The following is a 20,664-nucleotide window of genomic DNA, read 5'->3' as shown; positions in this document are numbered from 1 at the left end:
CTAGGCTCTCTTCCACCCTGTGGTTCTACAATCCAAGTGGCCCCCAGTCCTGTGCTTCTCCCCCGTGGCGTCTCCTCTGACATCCGTCTCTCCCTGCCCACAGCGCTCCTGTCCCTCCCAGCCTGCAGGACCGCCTGGGCTTCCCTCTGCAGGTGCTCCCACCTGGAGCCGCCTTTCCTTCCTCCAACGCCTCTGACACTGCTCTCATTCCCCCTTTTTGGTGGCTCTCGTCACTTATCACCCTGAGGACATGTCTTCTTTCTCTAACAGGAGTGGTGACTCTGGGGGAGAAGAAATGGTACCCCACCCCATAAATACCTGTTGAAGGAAGGATGTGTTTGTATTTGTTATCAAGGTGGCCACAATGTATACACTACTGGCCTGAGAGCAGGAAGCCTGGTTTTTGGCCGGGTGCGGTGGCTCACGCCTGTAATGTTAGCACTCTGGGAGGCCGAGGGGGGAGTATCTCTTGAGGTCAGGAGTTCAAGACCAGTCTGAGCAAGAGCGAGACCCCGTCTCTACTAAAAATAGAAAAATTAGGCAAGTATGGTGGCACATGCCTGTAGTCCCAGATACTCGGGAGGCTGAGGCAGGAGGATTGCTTGGGCCCAGGAGTTTGAGGTTGCTGTGAGCTAGGCTGACGCCACGGCACTCGAGCCAGGGCAATGGAGTGAGACTGTCTTAAAAAAAAAAAAAAAAAAAGGAAACATAGTTTCTAATCCTGTCTCTGCCCAGATGGCTGTGTGACCTTAGGCAAATCACTTGGTGTCTCTGTGCCTTAGTTTCCTTATTTCCAGAAGTAGATGTCAATACTCATTCAGACAGAAGAGACCCCGGCTAAAGATACAGGCTAGAGGTGCGGGAGAGGGGAAAGGAATTCACCAGAAACCAACAAGCGGCAGAGCGGGCGTGAGAATGCCTTGCTTTGATGGGACGTCGGGGAAAGGTTGTGCTTAGACTTCCCATATTAGAAACAAAAACAAAAAAACAGCTGGCGAGGCTCAAATGAGAGCACAAATACAGTCAGTTTGAAAGTCCTATGGGGGCTCTCAGGGCAAGGTGGCCCTTGTCCCTCAGCCCAGGGTTTCTCGGCGTTGGCACTGCTGACATTTGGGACCGGGTGTTCTTTGTTGTGGGAGACTGTCCTGTGCGTTGTAGGATGTTTAGCAGCATCCTTGGTTTCTCCCCTCTCCCCCAGCTGGGACACTTGTCACTTATCACCAGACATTACCACATGTCCCCAGGGGGGCAAAGTGGCCCCTGGTCGAGACCACTGTGTTAGCCTACCTACAAGCACTATGTGATTTGTTAGCTGGAGACAGGGCTGGCTGGGAAGTAAAGCTTACAGCTAAGGACAGGTGAGGGGCTCACCGCCAGGTAAAGGTGGTGGGGGCGGAGAGGGAGCCACGAGCCCCAGGGCAGCCGCAGGCTGGGTCCCGAAGGAGCGGCAGGGAAGACTGGATCTGGCTGAGGGAAGAGGGGCATTTTTGGTGAGCGGAGCAGCCTGAGCCAACACAAGGGACAGGTACAGACAGGGCCACTTTGCGACATCGGGCCTTCTTTGGCTGTACAGGGTGGAGGGCACGTTCCAAGGAGCAGTGGGAAAGAAGGTTAAATAAATATCCCTGGTCGATCGTGGGACACTGGGTCTGAGCCAGGAGCCCAGTTGTGTCACTAAATAGCAGCCTCCCACAAAACCCCCCCGCAACTCCACTCCCCGGGCCCCTGTGGTCTTTGCACCCCACACTCTGCCGGGGCTGGGACCACACCCAGGTTGGCGGAGGCCCTAGACACAGCCCTGGCTGCTCGGAAACATTTTCTTACCCGGTAACTGGTTTTTCCTGCAGGTGGTAAACCCGAAAAAGAAAATGAAGAAGAAGAAATACGTGAATTCTGGCACAGTGAGTAGCCACCCCCTCTCTGCAGCCAGGTGCAGACGTTGCGAGCCCCGAGCCAGGTCTGGCACCGCGAGTTGCGTGCGTCTGTGTGCGCAGAGTGGGACTCGGACGGGGAGAGCGGGCTGCGGGGGGTGGGGCAGATGGAGCAACAGCCCCGGGAGTCAGCGCTGCAGACCACAGAGTAGGCACCGTGCGTGCACGGAGTGAGGAATCGCAGAAACGCCCACGGGCCTTCCTGCGGGAGGGAAGAGGAAACTAAGTCGTGTTTATTGGGCCCCTGCTCTAGGAAATTCCCCACTTAGGTGTTTTTCAGGGGTTGTTTCCTTGAGAGGCAGATACTATCATCCCTTTGTCATGAAAGAGGAAACCGAGGCCGCAGGCAGGGAAGTGACTCAACCACGGTCACACAGCTAGAGAGTGGCAGGGATGGGAGCCAACGCCACCTCTGACTGCAGAGCGGGAGCTGCTGAGGGCACTGCCTCTGCCCGAGCGTGACCGTCCCGGGGCCACACGCTGGCCCAGCAGCTGCTGGGGTGCGGCTTCAGGGTGTTTACTGAGTGCTGCCGTGAGCCAGGCACTGTGCTGGGCACAGCGGATGCAGCTGGGAACAGGACAGACCCAAATGCCTGGTGTGGGGAGACGGAGTGTGCGCACGCACACACCTGTGTGTGTCAGCTGGTTACGACTGCTGTGGAAACGGGTAGAATAGGGTAAAGGGACAGGGATGGCGCAAGTATTGAGGATGCTGGGGAAAGGGAATTCCAGCCGTAGGGAACAGCACACGCCAAGGCCCTGAGGCGGAGCCCACAGTACAAACATGTCCAAGTTCATCCTCTGCGTGTTCCCTCGTGACCCCGCGGCCCCAAGAGCCAGCGCGGCCAAGCTTAGTCACTCCAGTCAGGCAAACGGCAGCTCGAGACCCGGGGGAGCTCTTAGGGAGCTGAGGTTCCTTTGAGGAACCTCATTTTCTCCATCTGTAAAATGAGGCTAATAAATCATCCCTCCCTGCTTACCGAACAAGTGCTGTGACAGGCACGTGGAGATGCAGGCTTGTAAACTGTAAAGTGCTGAGGACTGACCACCGCTTCTCTGATTGCAACTGCTTCACAATGGAGCTTGGAGCGATATTTCCTTTGTCCAAAGCTGCGGTGTGTCTTAGTGGGGGTGCTGTCGGCGTTTGGGCAGGGCAATTCTTCAACTCACAGGGCTTCCCCGTACATTGTAGGGTGTTTGGCACCCCCGGCCCCTGCCCCTAGTTACCGGTAGGGCCCCCGTCATTATAAGAACTCCCCAAACTCTCCCACCCATTCCCAAATGCTGCTAGGGGAGGCAGTACCTTCTCCAGCTGGGAACTCTTGGAGGTACAGCTAAAAATAAAACGGTTCTAAAACCCACTGGTCTTGCCCAGCCTTCTTACTTCAGAGGTGATGCGAGCAATGTGATTTGCCCCGGATCACACCGTGAGGTGGGGACAGAGCAGGTCCAGGTGTAGGTCTCCTGACTTCCTTTACTCCAGCATTTCCCAGTCTTCGCCATGAAAGTCACCCAGGAGCCAAGACGCTTGTTAAAAAACAGACACCTGGGCCAGTTCCCTGGGGTTCCATTTTAGGAGGCCCAGGCTGGGGCCCGGGAATCTGCATTCAGTGCTTCTCATACCTTACTACGTGCAGAACCCTCTGGGCATCTTGTTAAAATGCCAAGAAGCTGCATTTCTAACCAGCCTCGAGTTGCTGCTGCTGGTCTAAGAACCACACTTTGAGTGGGTGGAAGTCTGCTTTCGGCCTGCAGGTCCCCGGGTGAATCCATATGGGCGGGCAAGTTAGGGACGTGCTTCCCCGTAGGGGCAGTGGGGAGGGGGTGGTCAACCCTGACTGCAGGTTAGACTCATGTGAAGCACTAAAAAAAAAAAAAGAAGAAGAAGATTTCTGAAACTCTGTAGCCCCAGAAGCATAACTGGTCTGGGCTGCAAGATGTTTCAAAAGCTCCCCAGGGAGTGGCGTGTCAGGGTGGAATCCAGTGCTGTAGGCCATTCCTAGTACGTCTGAGCCACCATGCTTGGAAGGAGGCTCTGTGGTTCTTGCAGGTGACTGACACCGTAACCACAGTGGGCCGGGGTCTCACCCAGCTCAGCACGCACACACCCTCCCCGTGCCCAGGTCCTGCGGGCCCACCCACTGAGCCCACAGGAATGGCTGAATCTGCTCTGGTGGGGGCTGCCCAACTACTAGAGGGAGTTAGTTCTCTTACGTACGTAAGGGGTCCTCTGCCCTAGTCTTGCCTCGTTTAATTGGTGTAGGATGCCAGGCTTTTACTTGTCTCCGTGATCCTAAATTGTTACTGTAATGAGCTGCCAGGCAGCTGCCTGTCTTGGCTAAGCTAATGCCAGTGTCCTTGGGTCAAGAGGCCTCTGCCTGGGAGAGGGGGCCTGGGGTGGTCAGTTCCCTCCAGGGAAAGGAGATGCTGCTCATGAGGGTCTTGGGTCTGAGAGGGTGGAGGTCGAGAGATGCCAGAGGGTTGAGGTGGGACCAGTGAGGTTTAAGATGAGCACAGACCGAAGAGTCGTGTTTCAGGATTAATAGTAGCGGCCCATGGAAGCATGGGGCTTGTCAGCACTCCTGAGTCGGGATGGCCCCCTGCCCTCCACACCCCACCACAGGGCCCGGGGCTGGACAGCCAGTGTCCTGGGCTTGGGCCCCTGTGCTCCAGTGACAGACATCAGACCCCTCCGTTGAGGTCAAGAGTGCAGGCTCTGGAATCAAACAGATCCCACTCTGTCCTGGCAGTGTCCTCGGGCACGTTGTGTCACCTCTTTGAGCCTCAGTATCCTTGGCTGTAAAATGGGGTAGGAATAGTACTTCCCCGGGTGGTTGTGGGCACTGCATGCAATATTGCTGCAAAACTGGCACATGTGGAGTTCTGTAGATGTCAGCTCTTGCATCATAAACCATCCCCTGATCCCATGTTCCCTGCTGACCGAGTTCCCTTTTGTTTTCAAGGTCACCCTGCTTTCCTTCGCTGTGGAGTCAGAGTGTACCTTCCTCGACTACATCAAAGGAGGGTGAGGAGAGACAAAGCCGGTTTCATCGGCCTCGGCCTCGGGGAGAGGGAAGGGGCCCCACACCCCCCACACCCTTCCTCTTTGAAGCCCTGGCCGAAGCCTGAGATGCTGGGCTCTGAGCAAACCCCTGGATTCTGAGCTGAGACAACTCGCCCAGAGCCCTGCACGCCGCCGGCTCCTGAGCAGCTGCAGAGGGAATGCCCGAGCCAGGGAGGCTGGCCTGGGCCATGCCAGGTCCCCATGCAGAGACAGGACCTGGAGGTGGTAGGGGCTCTATAGCAGAGAGCGCCAAGGGCCTGGGGAGGTGAAAAGAGCCCTGAGACAGGCGAGAGAAGGCCCAGGCTCTAGGCCCTCTTTGCCATGAATTTGATGGATTACTCTGGGCCGGTCACTTTCCCTCCCTGGGTATCGGTTTCCTCCTTTGTACATGAAGAGATTGCAGTAGGTGAGTTTTAAGGGTCCTCCCAGCTCCAGCTGCTGATACCTCTGATCTATCGGGGGCGGGGGGCAGTGATTCACTTGCTCACTGTTATCAGGGAGCTGTAAGGGGCAGTGGGATTGGGGGATGAGCCACGGAATGGTCCTGGGGCCAGCAGGCGGCCAAACACAAGTTTAAGGAGCAGGAAGAACCAGAGGGGACAGCGTCCAGCCCCAGACAGGCGGGGAAGCCAGAAGGCGCTGGCCAACAGCTCCTGGAAAGAGCCTGACGCGAGACGAGGACCTGCCCAGCTTGCTCCCTGCCAGGACAGGTGCCAGGTCAGGGCGTGGGCAGCCAAGAGCCCACAGGTGCAGGCAGGTGAGTGGCTGCACCTGTCTGGGAAGGAGACAGGCAGGGGCGGCTGCCAAAGGCTCATCCCAGCCAAGCAGGCACCTGGCTCCCTGGTTCTCCAGGGCAGAGAGAGGAGGCAGGCCCGGGAAGCCACGCTCACTTTCCCATGACTCTGCTCCCTGCAGCCTTGAACTTGCACAGTCTGAAGGTTGCCAGCTCTCCTTCTACCCACTGAGCAGACGCCCTCCCTCCGAGTACCCGAGGGGCTCCTCTGCCCCTTCCTCCCCCTCCTGTGAGCCCACTTCAGACCCTGCCCTTGCTCCCTTCTCTGTCCCATGAAGCAGCCACCCCTTACATTCCATAGCACCTGGGAGTTTTCAAACAACCCTGCTCCTGTTTATCCTTCTCATTTGCATAATGCCTCCAACTTACAGAACACAGTGGGCAGGGCCAGGTCAGTTATCTCCGTTGCACATAACTTGCCCGAAGCCACACGCCTAGATGGTGACAAGGCTCCTTGTATCATAACATGCTACCTTTCATTCCATAGTAATTAATAAGCCTGGCCCTGCCCGCCTTGCAACTCTCCCAGAGCCCTGCATGCCCCTGGGGTGCAGTGGGTGAGATGAAGATGAAGACTGAGGACGTACAGGCTGGGTGCTGTGAGGTCTCACTGAGAAGGAGCCCTGCCGGGGCTCACGCCTATACTCCCGGCACTTTAGGAGGCCAAGGTGGGAGGATTGCTTGAGGCCAGCAGTTCAAGACCAAACCTCCCCACTACCCCTGTCTCTACAAGAAAATTTTTAAAATTAGCCTGTCATGGTGATGCACATCTGTAGTCCCAGCTACTGAAGAGGCTGAGGCAGAAGGATCACTGAAGCCCAGAATTCACGGTTGCAGTGAGCTATGATGACACCACTGCACTCCAGCCTGGGCAACAGAGCAAAACCCTCTCTCAAAAAAATAAATTAAAAGGAGCCATCAGAGGCTTGGCTACTGGCAAAGCTGGTGCCACCCTTGCTGGGCAGGTTAGAGCCCCAGAGCCAGCCCTCCCTTTAAACTCTGGAGAACCTGAGTCAGCTGGCTCCAGGGAGGCAGAGCCCCGCATGCATGTCTAGGCAGGAAGCTGATGGAGGCTTTTGTCTAGAGACCCTGGCCTCCCTCTCCTGCCCAGCTGGACCCAGGAGGAAGGGGATGAACACCTCTGCCCCCTCCCCCGTCAGAGGAGGAGCTGGTTGCTGGGCAGCCTGCGTTCTGCCCTTAGGCACCAGAGACTAGGCTGCAGGGAGTAATTTTCCCACGAATTACCTGCTTTCCAGTGGCTTTCTTCCCTGATCTTTTGAACCCAGAGCAGGGGAAGACTAGTTAAGGAATAAGGCCTGCCTTTCCTCCCACCCTGTACTTGGAAGAGCCCCTCAGCTGTAGTCCTGCAGGCCAGAACCACCCCGCCAAGGGTTGCCCTGGGAGCGGGGCTGTTACCCTTCAAATGTCTCCCAAAGACTTGTTCTCTATATTCCACACTGAGCAAACAGTGGATCAATATAGTAGGCCAACTGCTGTAACACCTGATTCCCTAACCTCAAGGCTTAAGACACATAAAGTTTTTTTTTTTTTTTTTTTTTTTTTGAGACAGAGTCTCACTCTGTTGCCCGGGCTAGAGTGAGTGCCGTGGCGTCAGCCTAGCTCACAGCAACCTCAAACTCCTGGGCTCAAGCGATCCTCCTGCCTCAGCCTCCCGAGTAGCTGGGACTACAGGCATGCACCACCATGCCCGGCTAATTTTTTCTATATATATTTTTAGCTGTCCATATAATTCTTTCTATTTTTAGTAGAGATGGGGTCTCGCTCTTGCTCAGGCTGGTCTCGAACTCCTGAGCTCCAACGATCTGCCCACCTCGGCCTCCCAGAGAGCTAGGATTACAGGCGTGAGCCACCGCGCCCGGCCAAGACACATAAAGTTTTATTTTTCGTCTGTGGGATGTCAAGGTTGGGTGGAGAGATGATCCATGTAGGTCATTCAGGGACCCAGGCTCTTGCTATCTTGTGGCTCCCTTTCCCCCAGAGGCTGGAGTCCACTGGATGCTCTTCCCCCAGCCGGCAGAAGATGGGAAAGTGCATGGGGAGGACTGTCTGTGGCCAGCAGACTCTGGTTTGGGTCTCCTGCTAACCATGTCCTTTACCTTCCCTGGAGGGTGAGGGGCCCACGAGCAGCAGCTCAGCTGTGATCAGGTGGAGAGAGAGCTGTGGTTTCTGATAAGTCCCTTCTGCTAAATACAGGGGAAGTGAGGCCTGCCTCACCTTACATCATCCACAGCCCCAACTGAGAACCCTGTTTCCCCAAGTGTGATCCCAGCACCCCCTCCTCAGAAGCCCTGGATCACGACAGGGCATGTTTGTGAAAGAGGCAGATCCTGGGGCCCTGCTCCAGACCAGCTGAATTGGCATCTCTGGGGTGGAGCCCTGGAATCTTCTCTTTAAACAAGCTCCCCTTGTGATTCTACACTGAGAACCACAGGACTAGACTTTATCAGGGACTCACATCTGTCAGCTTTGCTCTGTCTGCACCTGGCACAGAACCTAGAACAGCAAAGCCCGCAGAGAATTTCAGCCCTGAATTTGAATCCCCAAAAGCCAACTTTTTATTATGGAAAATTTATTTTAAACATGTGCAAAAGTAGAGAAAAGGTATAATCAACCTCAAGTACTCTTCCTCCAGCCTCAATAGTTACCACTCAGAGCCAGTCTTGCTCCATGCACTCTCCCCTTTGCCCAGTTTTTCTTAATATTTATTTATTTTTTTGAGATGGGGTCTTGCCACATTGTCCAGGCTGGCCTTGAACTCCTGGGCTTAAGCAATACTCCCACCGCAGCCTCCCAACATCCAGTTATTTTGAAGCAAATCCCAGCCATCACATATCGTCCCCAAATACTTCAGGATGTAGCTCTAAAATATAAGAACGCTTTCTTTCTAAAACATAACCACAATACCATAGCCACACCTAAAAAATGAACAGTTCATTAATACCAAATATCTAGTTAGTGTTCAAATTTCCCCAATCATCTTATAAAATTTCTAATTGGTCTTTTTTAAATCAGAAATCTGGGCAAGATCCATATTGCGATTGGTGGAGTCATCTCTTAAATCTCCTCTCATCGATCAGCTCCGCCCGGCGCCCGAATGGCTTGCTAAGGCAGAGCCCTGCGCTGGGAGTTTCTCATTCAGTCGGTCCACACGGACCTGAGAGGCCCAGCCAGTGGGAGATTCTGGTAGTGACCCTATGGCATTTCCCAAGGACTGCATTTTGCTGGCTGCGCCTCCTCTGGTGTCATTAACATGTCCCCTGACCCCTGTGTTTCCTGTGAATGACTGGAAGATAGCTCTGGAGGATCCATCAGATTCAGGTTCCGTTTTTTGACAAGACAACTTCATGGGTGGTGTTTTGTTCTTTCCTCAGGAGATGCATGATGTCTGTTTGACTCTCTGTTTTGTCAATAAGTTTTAACCCTGAATCTGACTCCAAATTTGACCCAGAAATCCAATGAGACCCAAACTCCCCCAGCACATGCGGGTGGGCCCAGGGGACAGGGTTTGGGGAGGAAATACACAATCATAGCCCCGGGCCCACGCAGAATGAATTCATCCTAAAGGGCTTTCCCACTGCCTAACGCTTGTGATGCTCATAACCGTCCTTTGGAGGAGGGCACAGCTGGCGATACGATCCCAGTGTCCCAGAACTGGAAGGGCAGGGGACCAGGGTGGCAGTCAGGTTTCTCCCTCCCTGCCCAGCACTGTGCAGCCTCCCCCAGCCCTGCCTCTCTCCGGGTGACTCTCCTGCTGTTCTCCCCCTTCCAGGACCCAGATCAACTTCACCGTGGCCATTGATTTCACTGCCTCCAATGGTGAGTGGCGGGCTGGGGGAAGGGGAGGGCTTTTAAGGGCTGTGTGGTGGGCCCTGGCTGGAAGCCATGTCCCTCGGACTCTGGCCTGCTCCTCACTGAAGAGGCAGCACCTAGGCCTGGAGGACCAAAGATACAACCAAGGTGGCAACGGTATCCACAGGTGGGACCCCGACCCTAACAACTCTGGGCTCTGGGGCTGTATGCCCTGAACACAGCCTTGCCCTAGAGGAGCACCCAGTCTCCCCGGGGGGTTGGGACAGTGTGCGCTCCCGCCTGTGCAAAGCCCTGGATAAGAGATGTTTCCCACCAGGATCAAATCCCACCTCCTCTTCGCAGTCCAGCCCCTAGGCTAGAGGGGAGAGCTAGAGCCAAGACTGAGCTCTCTAGTCCTCAGGGACGCAGGACCCAGGCCGGGGACCCCGTCCTCGCCTTGCTGGGGCTGCCCTGGCTTCCTTCCCTCCCCCCAGAGTCAGGCTGGGGCCAAGTCTCCAGGAGTGATCACGACGCCAAACTATGCAGGGTTAGAAGCACCACCACCTTCCTTGGCTTCTGGCCCCCGCGTAGGGTGCTAAGTGCTCGTTTTCATGCCAGTTGGAAATGCCCAGGCCTCAGCCTGCTCAGCTGTGTCTTATGGCTGTAGGGCCCAGCATTGTATTGCGTTGGGGTGTCAGAGCTGGGAGGGACCTTAGTAACAATAACAATGGTAGTTATAATAACACCTGCTTAATCCTCACATCAATCCTATGAGGTGGGAACTACCACTACTCCCATTTTACAGATGAGGAGACTGAGGCTGAGAGGTTAACGAACGTATGCAAGATCACACAGCCAGTAGGACATAGAGACAAGTTTGGTACCTTGGCAGTTTGCCCAACTGCCTCTTATTAGTGAACAAATAAGTAAATATGGACTATTTTAGTGGTGACAAGAGCTCTGAGGAAAAATCAAGGCAGGAAGAGGGATGGGGAGGACTGGGGAGGCTGCAACTTTTAATGGGCTACTTGGGGAAGACCGCAGTGAGCAGATGACCCTTGAACAAAGACCTCATCTGTGGAAAAGTGTCCCAGGCAGAGGGAACAGGCATTGCCAAGGTCCCGAGGCAGGAACAGCGTGAGGCTGGGACTGAGGGAGTGACAGGGAGGATGGTAGGAGATGAGAGGCGACTGGGGCCAGATCCTACAGGGTGTTGGGGGCTCCTGTAAGGACTTCGGGGTTTGTCCTGGGTGGGATGGGTGGTGACTCAAGCAGAGGAGGGCCCCGGTCGGCCTGGCAGGTTTGCCAGCGCACTGGCTGGCGTGCGGGTGTGGGCGGCGGGTGCAGGGAGAGCAGGTAGAAGGCTGCGCCAACCCTAAAGCAAGAGGGAGGTGGCACCGAGGAGGCGCGGGGGAGGTGGCCTTCTGCATCTGCTCTGAAGGCTCGGCAGCCAGGATTTGCTCAAGGGGGGAATGTGGGGCAAGAAAGAGGACTCCAGGGTAAATAAAAGTTAGGGGTGCCCTAGGACACCCACTTCTGCATTCTGAATCTGGGGTGCTTGGAGCGCCCAGGCCGGCAAATGTTCCCACGTCCTGTGTCGCAGGAAACCCCTCGCAGTCCACGTCCCTGCACTACATGAGCCCCTACCAGCTGAACGCCTACGCGCTGGCACTGACCGCCGTCGGGGAGATCATCCAGCACTACGACAGTGACAAGATGTTCCCTGCCCTTGGCTTCGGGGCCAAGCTGCCCCCAGATGGCAGGGTGTCCCATGAGTTCCCGCTGGTAGGACCTGCTGGTGGGAGCAAGGGCTGAGGGCTGGTCAGGCTGGGGTAGGGTGACAGGCTCGGGAGCCGTGCGGGGAGGATTTCCCATCCTCTGAGCTTAGGGACGTAAAGCGCAGCCCCTGTGGGGAGACCACCTGCAGCGCGTAGGGGGTCTTGTAGTGAGGCCTCCAGAAACCCATTCCCCACCCTGCTCACAAACACCTCCCCTCCAGGTCTGGAGCCACCCACAGCTGGCTCTGGCCTCCTTGTTCCTGACAAGACACAGGGGCAGGTGGAGGCGAGCGGTGGCTGATCCAGGCCCCGGGCCCCAGGAAAGAGGATCAGGGGGTGTGGGTTGGGTACGAGCAACCGCAGGCCATTCCAGGAGCTCCCGAGTTGGTACTGAGATGGGATGCGGTGGGCTCCCTGGGGTGATGTAGAGTGTGGCATCATCTGGGGGTCCCGGCCCTGGGGAGATAACTGCTCAGGCCCCCTCCCTCGTTCACGCGAGCTGGAGACACTGAGTCACAGCAGATGGTCCCTGCTGTGTCTGGGCACAGGACACATGAGGACAGATCAGCTGCAGGTCCTGCCTGAGTTGCTCAGGCCCAGCAGTCATTTCAGGGCGTGGTGGCTCTCAGGGGCCTTTCTGAGCAGGGGCAGGCAGTAGGGCAAAGAGGGGTTTGGACCTGCTCCCCGGGAGCAGGCACTGCCCTTCAGGGGGGCCCTGGGAGCCCCTCCCCTGCCCCGCCACCCCGGGCTGCAGGCCTCCCCACCCGGCTCTGTTCCGGAGCATCACCCACCGCCTCCCCACCCCCTGTGCCCCCAGAACGGCAACCAGGAGAACCCCTCGTGCTGCGGCATCGACGGCATCCTGGAGGCGTACCACCGCAGCCTGCGCACCGTGCAGCTCTACGGCCCCACCAACTTCGCCCCCGTGGTCACCCACGTGGCCAGGTGAGCGCGGGCCACTGGACTCCCTCCCAGCAGCTCACAGGCCTGTGTGTCCACACCAGCCTCTTCCCGTGGACCTGCTTTTCAAGGAGCCCTGACCCTGAAGAGACCCTCCCCCCATAGTGTTCAGGGCCCTTGTTGTGGGGGGGGCATGCCCAGAGCCCCCGGCAGCCCTCAGCCTGCGCCCCCTCCCAGGAACGCGGCGGCCGTGCAGGACGGCTCCCAGTACTCGGTGCTGCTCATCATCACGGACGGCGTCATCTCGGACATGGCGCAGACCAAGGAGGCCATCGTCAACGTGAGCGAGGACGCCGGGGGGCTGGGGAGGGAGAGGTGTGGCCAGGGTGTGGTTTGAGGGGTCTCTTCCTCCCACTTTAGGGATACACTGAGGGGTGGATTGCAGTGTGACTTCTCCTCCCCACCCCCCCACCCCCGCCCCCATCTCCCTCCTTGGGACCTGCTGCCCTCATCTGGCTCCTGGCTTCTGGCTGGAGTCTCCTGGGACTTGCGGGAGGGCCGGGGTGGATGGGATCTGGCCTGTAAGCTCTGCACCCACCTCTCTACCACATGGGTGGTGCGCCCCCTCCAGACTCCAGCGGCTCCCTCCCCAGCTGTCCCTAGGACTGCTGCCCCAGAGCCAGGTAGAGGAGGTGGGCGGCCCAGAGTGGGAAGCCCTGGGACATGGCTCACCTGTCCGGTCTCCCTGTGAAAGGCCCCCAGCTGCAGCCGCACTGGCCCGTCCTCAGACCCACATAAGAGGGCCCCACGTGGTAGAGGCCCAGTGGCAGAGGAGGGATCGGGGTGGCTCGCAGGAGCAGACCTGTGACCCACTGCCCCTCTGCCTCCTTCCCTCTCCTCTTCCGGGCCCCACCTTGGTATCCCTGGGTCTTTCTCTCCAACCCCCCCTCCCCCACCCCTTTCCTGTGTTTCTCTGTCTCTCCATGTTCCTTCCCCCATTTCTTCCCTGTCCCCAACTCTCTTGTTTTGACCTGTGACCTCTCCTTTCTTTCACCTGGCCCCTCCTTGGGTCCAACCTTCCCCCCTGCCCTGCTGTCTCCCAGGCTGCCAAACTGCCCATGTCCATCATCATCGTCGGGGTGGGCCAGGCGGAGTTCGACGGTGAGTCCCGATGCCGCCCGCCACCCTCTGTCCCGATCCCCCACCCCCACCCAGTGCTTCCCCAGAGGCTCCAGGCCCCTGGAGAGGACCCTTCCCAAAAGAGCCAGCGCTCACGCCTGGGCGTGTGTGACTGTCTGGGTGAGTGTGCAGGGCGGGAGGGTGTGTTTGTTTGCGCAGGGAGGGGTGTGTCAGGTCAGGGTGTGCGCCCACGCCCCAGGGCTGTGGGGAGGAGGCCTGAGTCAGCCTTTGTCCCTCAGCCCTGGGAGCCTGGGCAGGGTGGGGAGCTGGAGCACTGCACGTGGTTGGGCTCCTCCTGTCTCCCGGCCTCAGTTTCCTCATCTCCAACATGGGGCTGTGGGCCAGTGGTCTCTGCCCTGGATTGGGCTGGGATTGGAGGACAAGTCCTGCCAGGCCCGGGTGTCCACTGCTAGTCCCCTCCCCACTTGCTGCTCCTCCCCACACAGCCATGGTGGAGCTGGACGGTGACGACGTGCGGATCTCCTCCCGGGGAAAGCTGGCTGAACGGGACATCGTCCAGGTGACGCCCAGGCCCTGCCTGCTGCATGGGAAATTCAAGAGCCCATCTAGCCAGGCGTGGGGGCTTCCCTGGAGAAGGGCCCTGCAGGGAGGCACTGGAAGCCCCAAAGTGGCCTGGCCACTACAGAAGGGAACAGGACTCAGTCCTCGGGCCACACTTCTCTCTGGGCTGGACCCCTCCCTGCCACGTCCAAGACTCAGTCCTAACGTTGGTGCCCCAAACATGACCCAGAACACTCTGCCAGCCCTCCCTGAGCCCCCAGGCCTCTGTGGTCTTGCGCTTTCTGTTGTTTTCTGCCCGGCAGCTTTCGCAGTGAGCTGTCAAACCCCTTGAAGGTGGAGGGGTGTCTTTAGTGCAGCAGCCCTCTCCAAGAGCAGGCATCCCTCGGTTAACTGAATCAGAGTCTTACGTCCCCACGTAGGATGCAAAATGATGAGCAGCAAGGTCTTCGTCCTCAGGGATTTCCCAGCCAGCCAGGCAGATGCCCCCTCAGCAAGCACATCCCGCGGCGAATCTCCTGCAGACGGGGCCCCTAGAGCTTAGGACACGGGGAATGAAAAACTGACATTCTCCATACCCTCTTGGTTTAAAAAAGAGTATCCCAGGTTGGACGCCGAAGATGGGGGCTGGCAACCAGGGCGAGGGTCGTCTGGGAGGCGGGGCCAGCCCCATGCCCAGTCCAGCGGCCGCAGTGAGGGAGGAGGCCAGGGCGGCCTGGCTTTGGGTGTTGCCAGATTAGCCCCAGAGAGACAAGGGGAAAAGAGAGGCCAGAGACAGGGCTCTGCGGAGAGGGGAGGGCACGTGCCACGTCAGGGGATTCGATCAGCGTTCCCTGCGCACCTGCTGAGTGCCCTGCTTGCTGCTGAGACTTCAGAGATCAGGGAATCTTGTTCCATGGTGTGTCGTGGCGTGGAATGTGCTCAGTAACTATTTGTTGAGTGAATGAAAGAATAGTGACTATGACACAGTCAGGGAATTCACCAAGGAGGGGATTAAGTAAAGTGAGCAGAGGCTCAGGGTGGGGTGGGGACACGACCCCAGGCCTGGAGATCTGGGGGGCGGGGGTCCAGGGGGAGGCACTGCCCGACCCTGCCTTCCCGCCTAACCCTGCCTTCTCACCCGCCAGTTCGTGCCCTTCCGGGACTACGTGGACCGCACAGGCAACCACGTGCTGAGCATGGCCCGCCTGGCCCGGGACGTGCTGGCCGAGATCCCCGACCAGCTGGTGTCCTACATGAAGGCACAGGGCATCCGCCCGCGCCCCCCGCCCGCGGCACCAGCACAGTCACCCCCGCAGTCCCCAGCCCGCACGCCCCCTGCCTCCCCGCTGCACACACACATCTGAACCTGCTCCACAGCAGGCAGCTGGCAGGGGCCCGGGGGAGGCCGGTAGAATGGTAGGCAGAGTCCCCAGACTCCCCACGGACGGCCCACCTGGACTTTGGGACACTGTGTGCCTGGGAGGCCGGCAGGGGACCACTGCAGACCCCTGTTCAATTTCCTGGCCCCACTTACTGCCCAAACCCAGGGAGTTGGGGGGTACAGGTAGTGGAGGGGGCACAGGGTCTGGATCCCAGCTCTTCTCTTCTTCCCCACACCTGGCTCTAGCCCAGCCAGAGAGGTGTGAACAACACTCGGGGCCCCTGGCGTCCCCCACCCCGCCAGGCATCTCTACATTGCTCACCTGTCCCTGAAGCCTGGGCTTGGCCTCCTCCGGCCCCTCCCCCATCCTCCAGTGGTGTCTACTCCTGTCCCTGGCCCCCACCCCATTACCTATCCTGTGCCCTGTTTCTTGTGACCTCTCCCAGGGACGCTGTATGCAGTGACAGCCTTGTGGAGCCGTGGGGGGCTGTGACGGTGACCCTGGGCCACAGGATGGGCCTGAAATGGGGGTTTCAGCACCGAGTCCTTCCCGGTGCCTCTCAAGCCCAGGGTGGCACCGGTTCTAGACACGCAGACCCGCAGGCTCTGCCACAGTTGACGCCTAGCTCCGGGCACCCCCCTCTCCCTCCAGAGGCTGCCAGGGCCCTTGGTGCCCCCTGCCCTGCCCGCCTGGAGGCCCAGGCAAGGAGCAGCCCTGCCCCGGTGCCCGCGTGCCCACTCTCTTGGCCCTCTCCGCCCTGGGCACGAGCCGCCTCCAGCTCTGCCTGCCGTGGGAACCCACGCACGGCCCTTCTGCTTTGGGGCCTCCGTCTCCACACAGGTCTGGTGAGAGGGTTGGACAGTCCCGGCTTCCTTCAGCGCTGACGTCCTGAGGGTCCGCACATCCCGCGCCCAGTTCCCGCCACCACTCCCAACAAATGTGACCTTTCACCCAGGCCGTCTTGGCTCTAGGGTCACCCCGTGTCATCCCACCGCCCCAGACACACCCCGGTCCTTCATCCTTGGGCTTGGCGTCAGTGCCGAGCTCTTGCCCCTGCCGTGGGCGGGGGGCAAAGGGGCGCTCGCGGGGGCCCACCCCGCCGCCCGGCCCCCGCCCACTCGGGGCAGGTCACGCATGCCAGTCCCTCTTGTGCATGGGGCTCCTCAGCCCGCCGGTCCCGCGTGCCCGGGTGGGGACAGGCCCCGCCGTGTCTGCCGCCCGGCTCCGCTTCCCTCTGTCATGCATGATGGTGGTGTTTCTACGGTGTCTGGTCCTGTGCCCGTCTCTGAGACAATCTCTGTGTGGAATCTGCCTTAATCTCAAGTAAATTTGGTTCTTTTAGTAAAGTCCCTTGTTTTTCTTTCTCCGCCAAAAAATACAGCACAGATGTTGCTGTTTGGCAGAGTCCAGGGCCTCTTCTCTCTCCTCCAACTCCCGTGCTCGGCAGGGATTTACTGCGCAAGCGCCACGCGCCGGGCCCTGGGGACTCCCGCCACTGTGTCCCCTCGCGTCTGCCGCAAACGCACACGTGAGCTAGCGACAGACAGGGTAATCCCGTCATTCCAGGTACGGTGAGACAGAGAAGAGACGATGAGGGTGGACAGTGACGGGTGATATCCTAGGGGAAGGTCAGGGAGGGCCTCTCCGAGGAGGTGGCAGGGAGGACAGCCCCAAGGAAACGAGACCAGGAGCCACGCTGATATGGGGGGCTCCAAGGAGCGGGAAGAGCGCTGAGGTCGGGCGCGTTTGGGGCGTTTGCAGGGGCGCAGGGAGGCCGCAGGTGAGCTAGGAAGGGACCGTGCAGCAGAGGGCTGCGGGGTGAAGATGCCAGAACGCACAGGGCCTTACGGTCTGTGCTGAGGCCTTTGGCCTTTATTCTGAGCGCAACAGGAAGTGAGAGAGCGACGCGATCACTTCAGTGCCTGTGATCACTCATTCACTCGTCTCACATCAAGCACTCACTGAATATTAGTGCTGGGCCCCGCCCAGGTGTTGGAGGCTCAGCACAGAGTTGCACCTGCCCGGGCACCCCTGCTCCAGGGCGGGGAGCGAGGAAACGCTACAGTCGTGGGTACTGATGCCAAGCCGACAGGAGGGGCTGGAGGCCGTGGGCACCAAAGGGGACTCCTGGCCCTGCACGGGTGACGAGCCCATGACAAGTCACTACCCCCGGTGCAACGGGGCCATGGCTCCTCCCTTGCAGGACTATCGTGTGGCCAGAGGGACAGGTAGATACGTGCATAGGATGTTGTGACGTGTGCCCAGGACCCATTGTACTTTAGGTGCCCAGGAAACACCGTTTTCCTCCCCTTGTCCCTCTTCACATATAAATCCCTGTGGCCATCAGGGGCCAGGATCACAGCAAAAGGGGATTTGTCCCTTTTCCAGGCAAGTTTGTTCTCAGATTGGCCCTCCAGGCAGCCATTCCCAACCTGCACATCACAGGGAATTCAGTACTAATTATACCAAAGTTTGGGACTTGTTTACTTCTTACAATTTTATAGTAAAGTAGAGCTGATTCATGGCTGTCCCTATAATTAGATGCCCCTCTGACTTGCATTCTGATATGCTTTCAGTGGCAACGGGGTGGGGTTGCAGCTGGGGAGAAGGGAAGTTCCCATAACCAGCAGCCGTTTGGCCTCCCCGTGGGCGCCGTGGGAACATGTTGGGAGGAGACGCCTGCCTGGCAGACAAATCGAGGCTCAGAGCTGCTGCCCGGGACGGGACAGGATGCCGAGGGCGTCTATTGTGCCTGACACTGTAGCTTCTCTCCGGGGTTCTTTCCCAAGGTGTGTTCCACAGGACGCTGGCTCCCTGGCATGGAGTTTGGGAAACTGCCTGCTGTGAGCCCCTCTCAGACAGTCTAAATGGTCTTTAGGATTTTCAAGGCTCTGATAAGTCCTACAGCAAAGATGCCAGTTTACTTGGTCCACCACAATGTTTCCCAAGCTTTTTACCACAGAGTCAGGATGTGTGTGTGTGCGCGTTGTGTGTTTAGCTGGTAACGCCATTACCAAGCAGAACATGCTATCTTGGGGATTTCAGCAGAGACAGTGTCCCTGGTTTCCAGGCCAACACAGAAGACTGAGGCCTGCTCCAGGGACGCCAGAGGGTGGGAAGGTTCCAAGTTGATGGAGACCTCAGCTTGGGCTCTGGAGAAAAGGCAAAGATCCTAAAAGAGATCCCTGCCCCAGCCACCTCAGGAGGAGACACCACGGGGAAGAAGGGAGGACGTTCTGCCATTCACAGGCACAGACTCATGGCTCCACGGCTTTTTATTTTTATTCCCATCTTGGGCCAAGGGGTGTGCGGGACAGAGCTGCAGAGGGTGGGCAGAGAAGGGAGAGGCGCTGAAAGGCACTCCTGGGCTCTGAGCCCTGACCCAGGGACAGCTATCCCCCAGCTCTGGCCTTCAGAATTAAGGGCCTCAGGCTGCAGCCCCCACATCATTCCTCCGCCTACTTCTCTGCCTTTGGAAGCGCCTCTGCCACCCTCTCGTCCACTCACCTCAGATGCCCCTGAATTAATAAAAATGATAACAGTAGCTATGACCAACATGTGTATCTATGTACGAAGCACCAGACACTCTTCTAAGCACCCTACATATGTTTAGTGAATTCATCTTCAAGACATCCATGTGAAGAAGGTGCATATAATAATTATCCCATTTTCCAGACGAGAAAACTGAGGCACAGAGAGGTTAAGGGCTTTGCTCAAGATCACACAACTAGAAAGCAGTGGAGCCTGTAGGTCTCTGACCCTCAAGGTGGAGTGCGGGGTGGACCCAGTTATCTGCAGATGTGAGCTCTTTCTGAGCCGTGTAACTGCTGTGGGACCTTCGCTGGGCTGTCTGCCCTCTGTGGGTCTTCTCAGTGTCCCCACTGGTAAAATAGAGGGGGTGAGCTCTAAAGCCACCGAGGGTCTTTCCCTCTCCCTGGAAACTCAGCCCTTCCATCACCCTGGCCTCTCAGACCCCCACCAGGCCCCATGGGCCTCCCGGGGCCCTCTCCTGGCCAGGCTGGACTCTTTCCAGCCCCGTGGCTGCCCCTCCCACACCTCTGGGACGCCTGGCAGTCAGCAGCCTACAGAAGAGGTCCCTGAGTCCCGCCCGGAAGGGGCGGGAGAGGTAGAAGCAGAGGATGGGGCTGACAGCACAATTGGAGTAGGCCAGGATGGTGCAGAGGCTGGAGGCCACAAAAGCCTCTGGTGTGGCAGGCAGGAGGCCCATGGCCGCCACATAGCCCAGCACAGAGCAGGGGCCCCACATCAGCACGAAAACCAGCAGCACCACGAGGATGAGCCCTGTGTTCTCTTGGTGCTCCTGGGTGCTCTCCCCCGTGGGACCTCGGGGCTGCGCCCACAGGAGCCAGCGCATGTGGCTGAAAGAGCAGCCCAGCCCCAGCAGGCAGGGCAGGAAGGCCAGGGCTCCCAGCAAGGTGAAGTAGCAGGAGGTCCGAGCGGGACTCAGGAGCAAGAGGCAGGCCCGGGTCGTGGTGGCCCCCGCTGTCTCCTCCTCCACTGCCACCCCCTGGAACAGCCAGTTGGGCAGGGACGCAGTGAGGCCCAGGACCCACATGGCCCCACAGAGCAGCAAGCGGGTGCTCCGGCCAGCTGGTAAGGCCACGTCAGGCCGGGCCACGGCCACATGGCGCAGAAGAGCTGTGGCCACCATGCTGTAGAAGGTGCAGAACATGGTGGCCGTGTTGGCGGCCTGGCTGGTGGTGCAGACGGCAGGGCCCAGCCACCAGTCGTGTTGCAGGAAGCTCAGCAGCAGCACGGGCACCACGCAGGCCAGGAAGAGCAGGTCGGACAGCGTGATGTTCACCATGAGGCTGTTGGTCAGGGCGAGGAGCGGGTAGGGGGCACCTGGGCCCCGGCCCACCACCAGCAGCATGAGCCCGTTGGCCAGCAGCCCCGCCAGCAGGATGGCACCGCAGAACCCGGCAAAGATGAGTCGGAGCAGTCGCTCAGGTGTGGCGGTGAGGCGGGGAGTGAACGTGGCATTGAGCTCCATTCTCCTGTGGCAGACACACGAGGACCACGTAGAAAACAGCCCCAAAGGCCGCCTCCCCTGCCCCTGTTGGGCCCCCTCCTTTCACAGCCCCCGGAGTACAGTGTCCCAGACATGTGCCTGCCCTGGGCACACATCAGCCCCTCCAGACCCCAGGACTACCTGGTGGGATGGGCTCCACCAATGCCCTGGGTTCAAATCCTGCCTCTGCTACTCGGTAGCTCTGGGACCTTGGGAGGGTTACTTAATGTTTCTCTACCTCAGTTCTGCTTTATGATATCATTATTTCTAAAATTTCTGCAGGGATACAACTCG

At 58.5% G+C, this 20,664-nt stretch overlaps 2 protein-coding genes across 4 annotated transcripts in view; one reads left to right on the top strand and one right to left on the bottom strand.

The window, feature by feature from the left end:
- Window positions 1–15,773, top strand: part of CPNE5 (copine 5) — an 85,829-nt gene extending 70,056 nt beyond the window's left edge. For 2 of the 3 annotated variants that reach the window (XM_069487917.1, XM_069487916.1), the window contains 9 exons: window positions 1,848–1,901; window positions 4,895–4,956; window positions 9,579–9,625; window positions 11,202–11,383; window positions 12,194–12,321; window positions 12,514–12,616; window positions 13,380–13,437; window positions 13,902–13,975; window positions 15,102–15,773. In XM_069487917.1, the coding sequence (XP_069344018.1) occupies window positions 1,848–1,901; window positions 4,895–4,956; window positions 9,579–9,625; window positions 11,202–11,383; window positions 12,194–12,321; window positions 12,514–12,616; window positions 13,380–13,437; window positions 13,902–13,975; window positions 15,102–15,320 (927 nt within the window). In that variant the 3' untranslated portion in view covers window positions 15,321–15,773. Of the gene's footprint in view, window positions 1–1,847; window positions 1,902–4,894; window positions 4,957–9,578; window positions 9,626–11,201; window positions 11,384–12,193; window positions 12,322–12,513; window positions 12,617–13,379; window positions 13,438–13,901; window positions 13,976–15,101 lie in introns of those variants that run through there. The other variant, XM_069487918.1, reaches the window with a different exon arrangement.
- Window positions 15,774–19,305: 3,532 nt separating this feature from the next.
- Window positions 19,306–20,352, bottom strand: LOC138395672 (allatostatin-A receptor-like). The gene has a single exon (XM_069488520.1). It carries the CDS (start codon window positions 20,350–20,352, stop codon window positions 19,306–19,308), a length of 1,047 nt encoding a protein of 348 aa, XP_069344621.1.
- Window positions 20,353–20,664: the final 312 nt, after the last annotated feature.

The sequence above is a fragment of the Eulemur rufifrons genome, chromosome 15 (genome assembly GCF_041146395.1).
Source record: "Eulemur rufifrons isolate Redbay chromosome 15, OSU_ERuf_1, whole genome shotgun sequence".
NCBI classification, from domain to species: Eukaryota; Metazoa; Chordata; class Mammalia; order Primates; family Lemuridae; genus Eulemur; species Eulemur rufifrons.
Note: the sequence above shows the minus strand (reverse complement) of the source record. Positions and strands in the feature narration are given on the sequence as shown.

Excerpts from the sequence above, each read along its gene's own strand:
- LOC138395672 (XM_069488520.1), bottom strand. The coding sequence starts at position 20,352 with ATGGAGCTCAATGCCACGTTCACTCCCCGCCTCACCGCCACACCTGAG.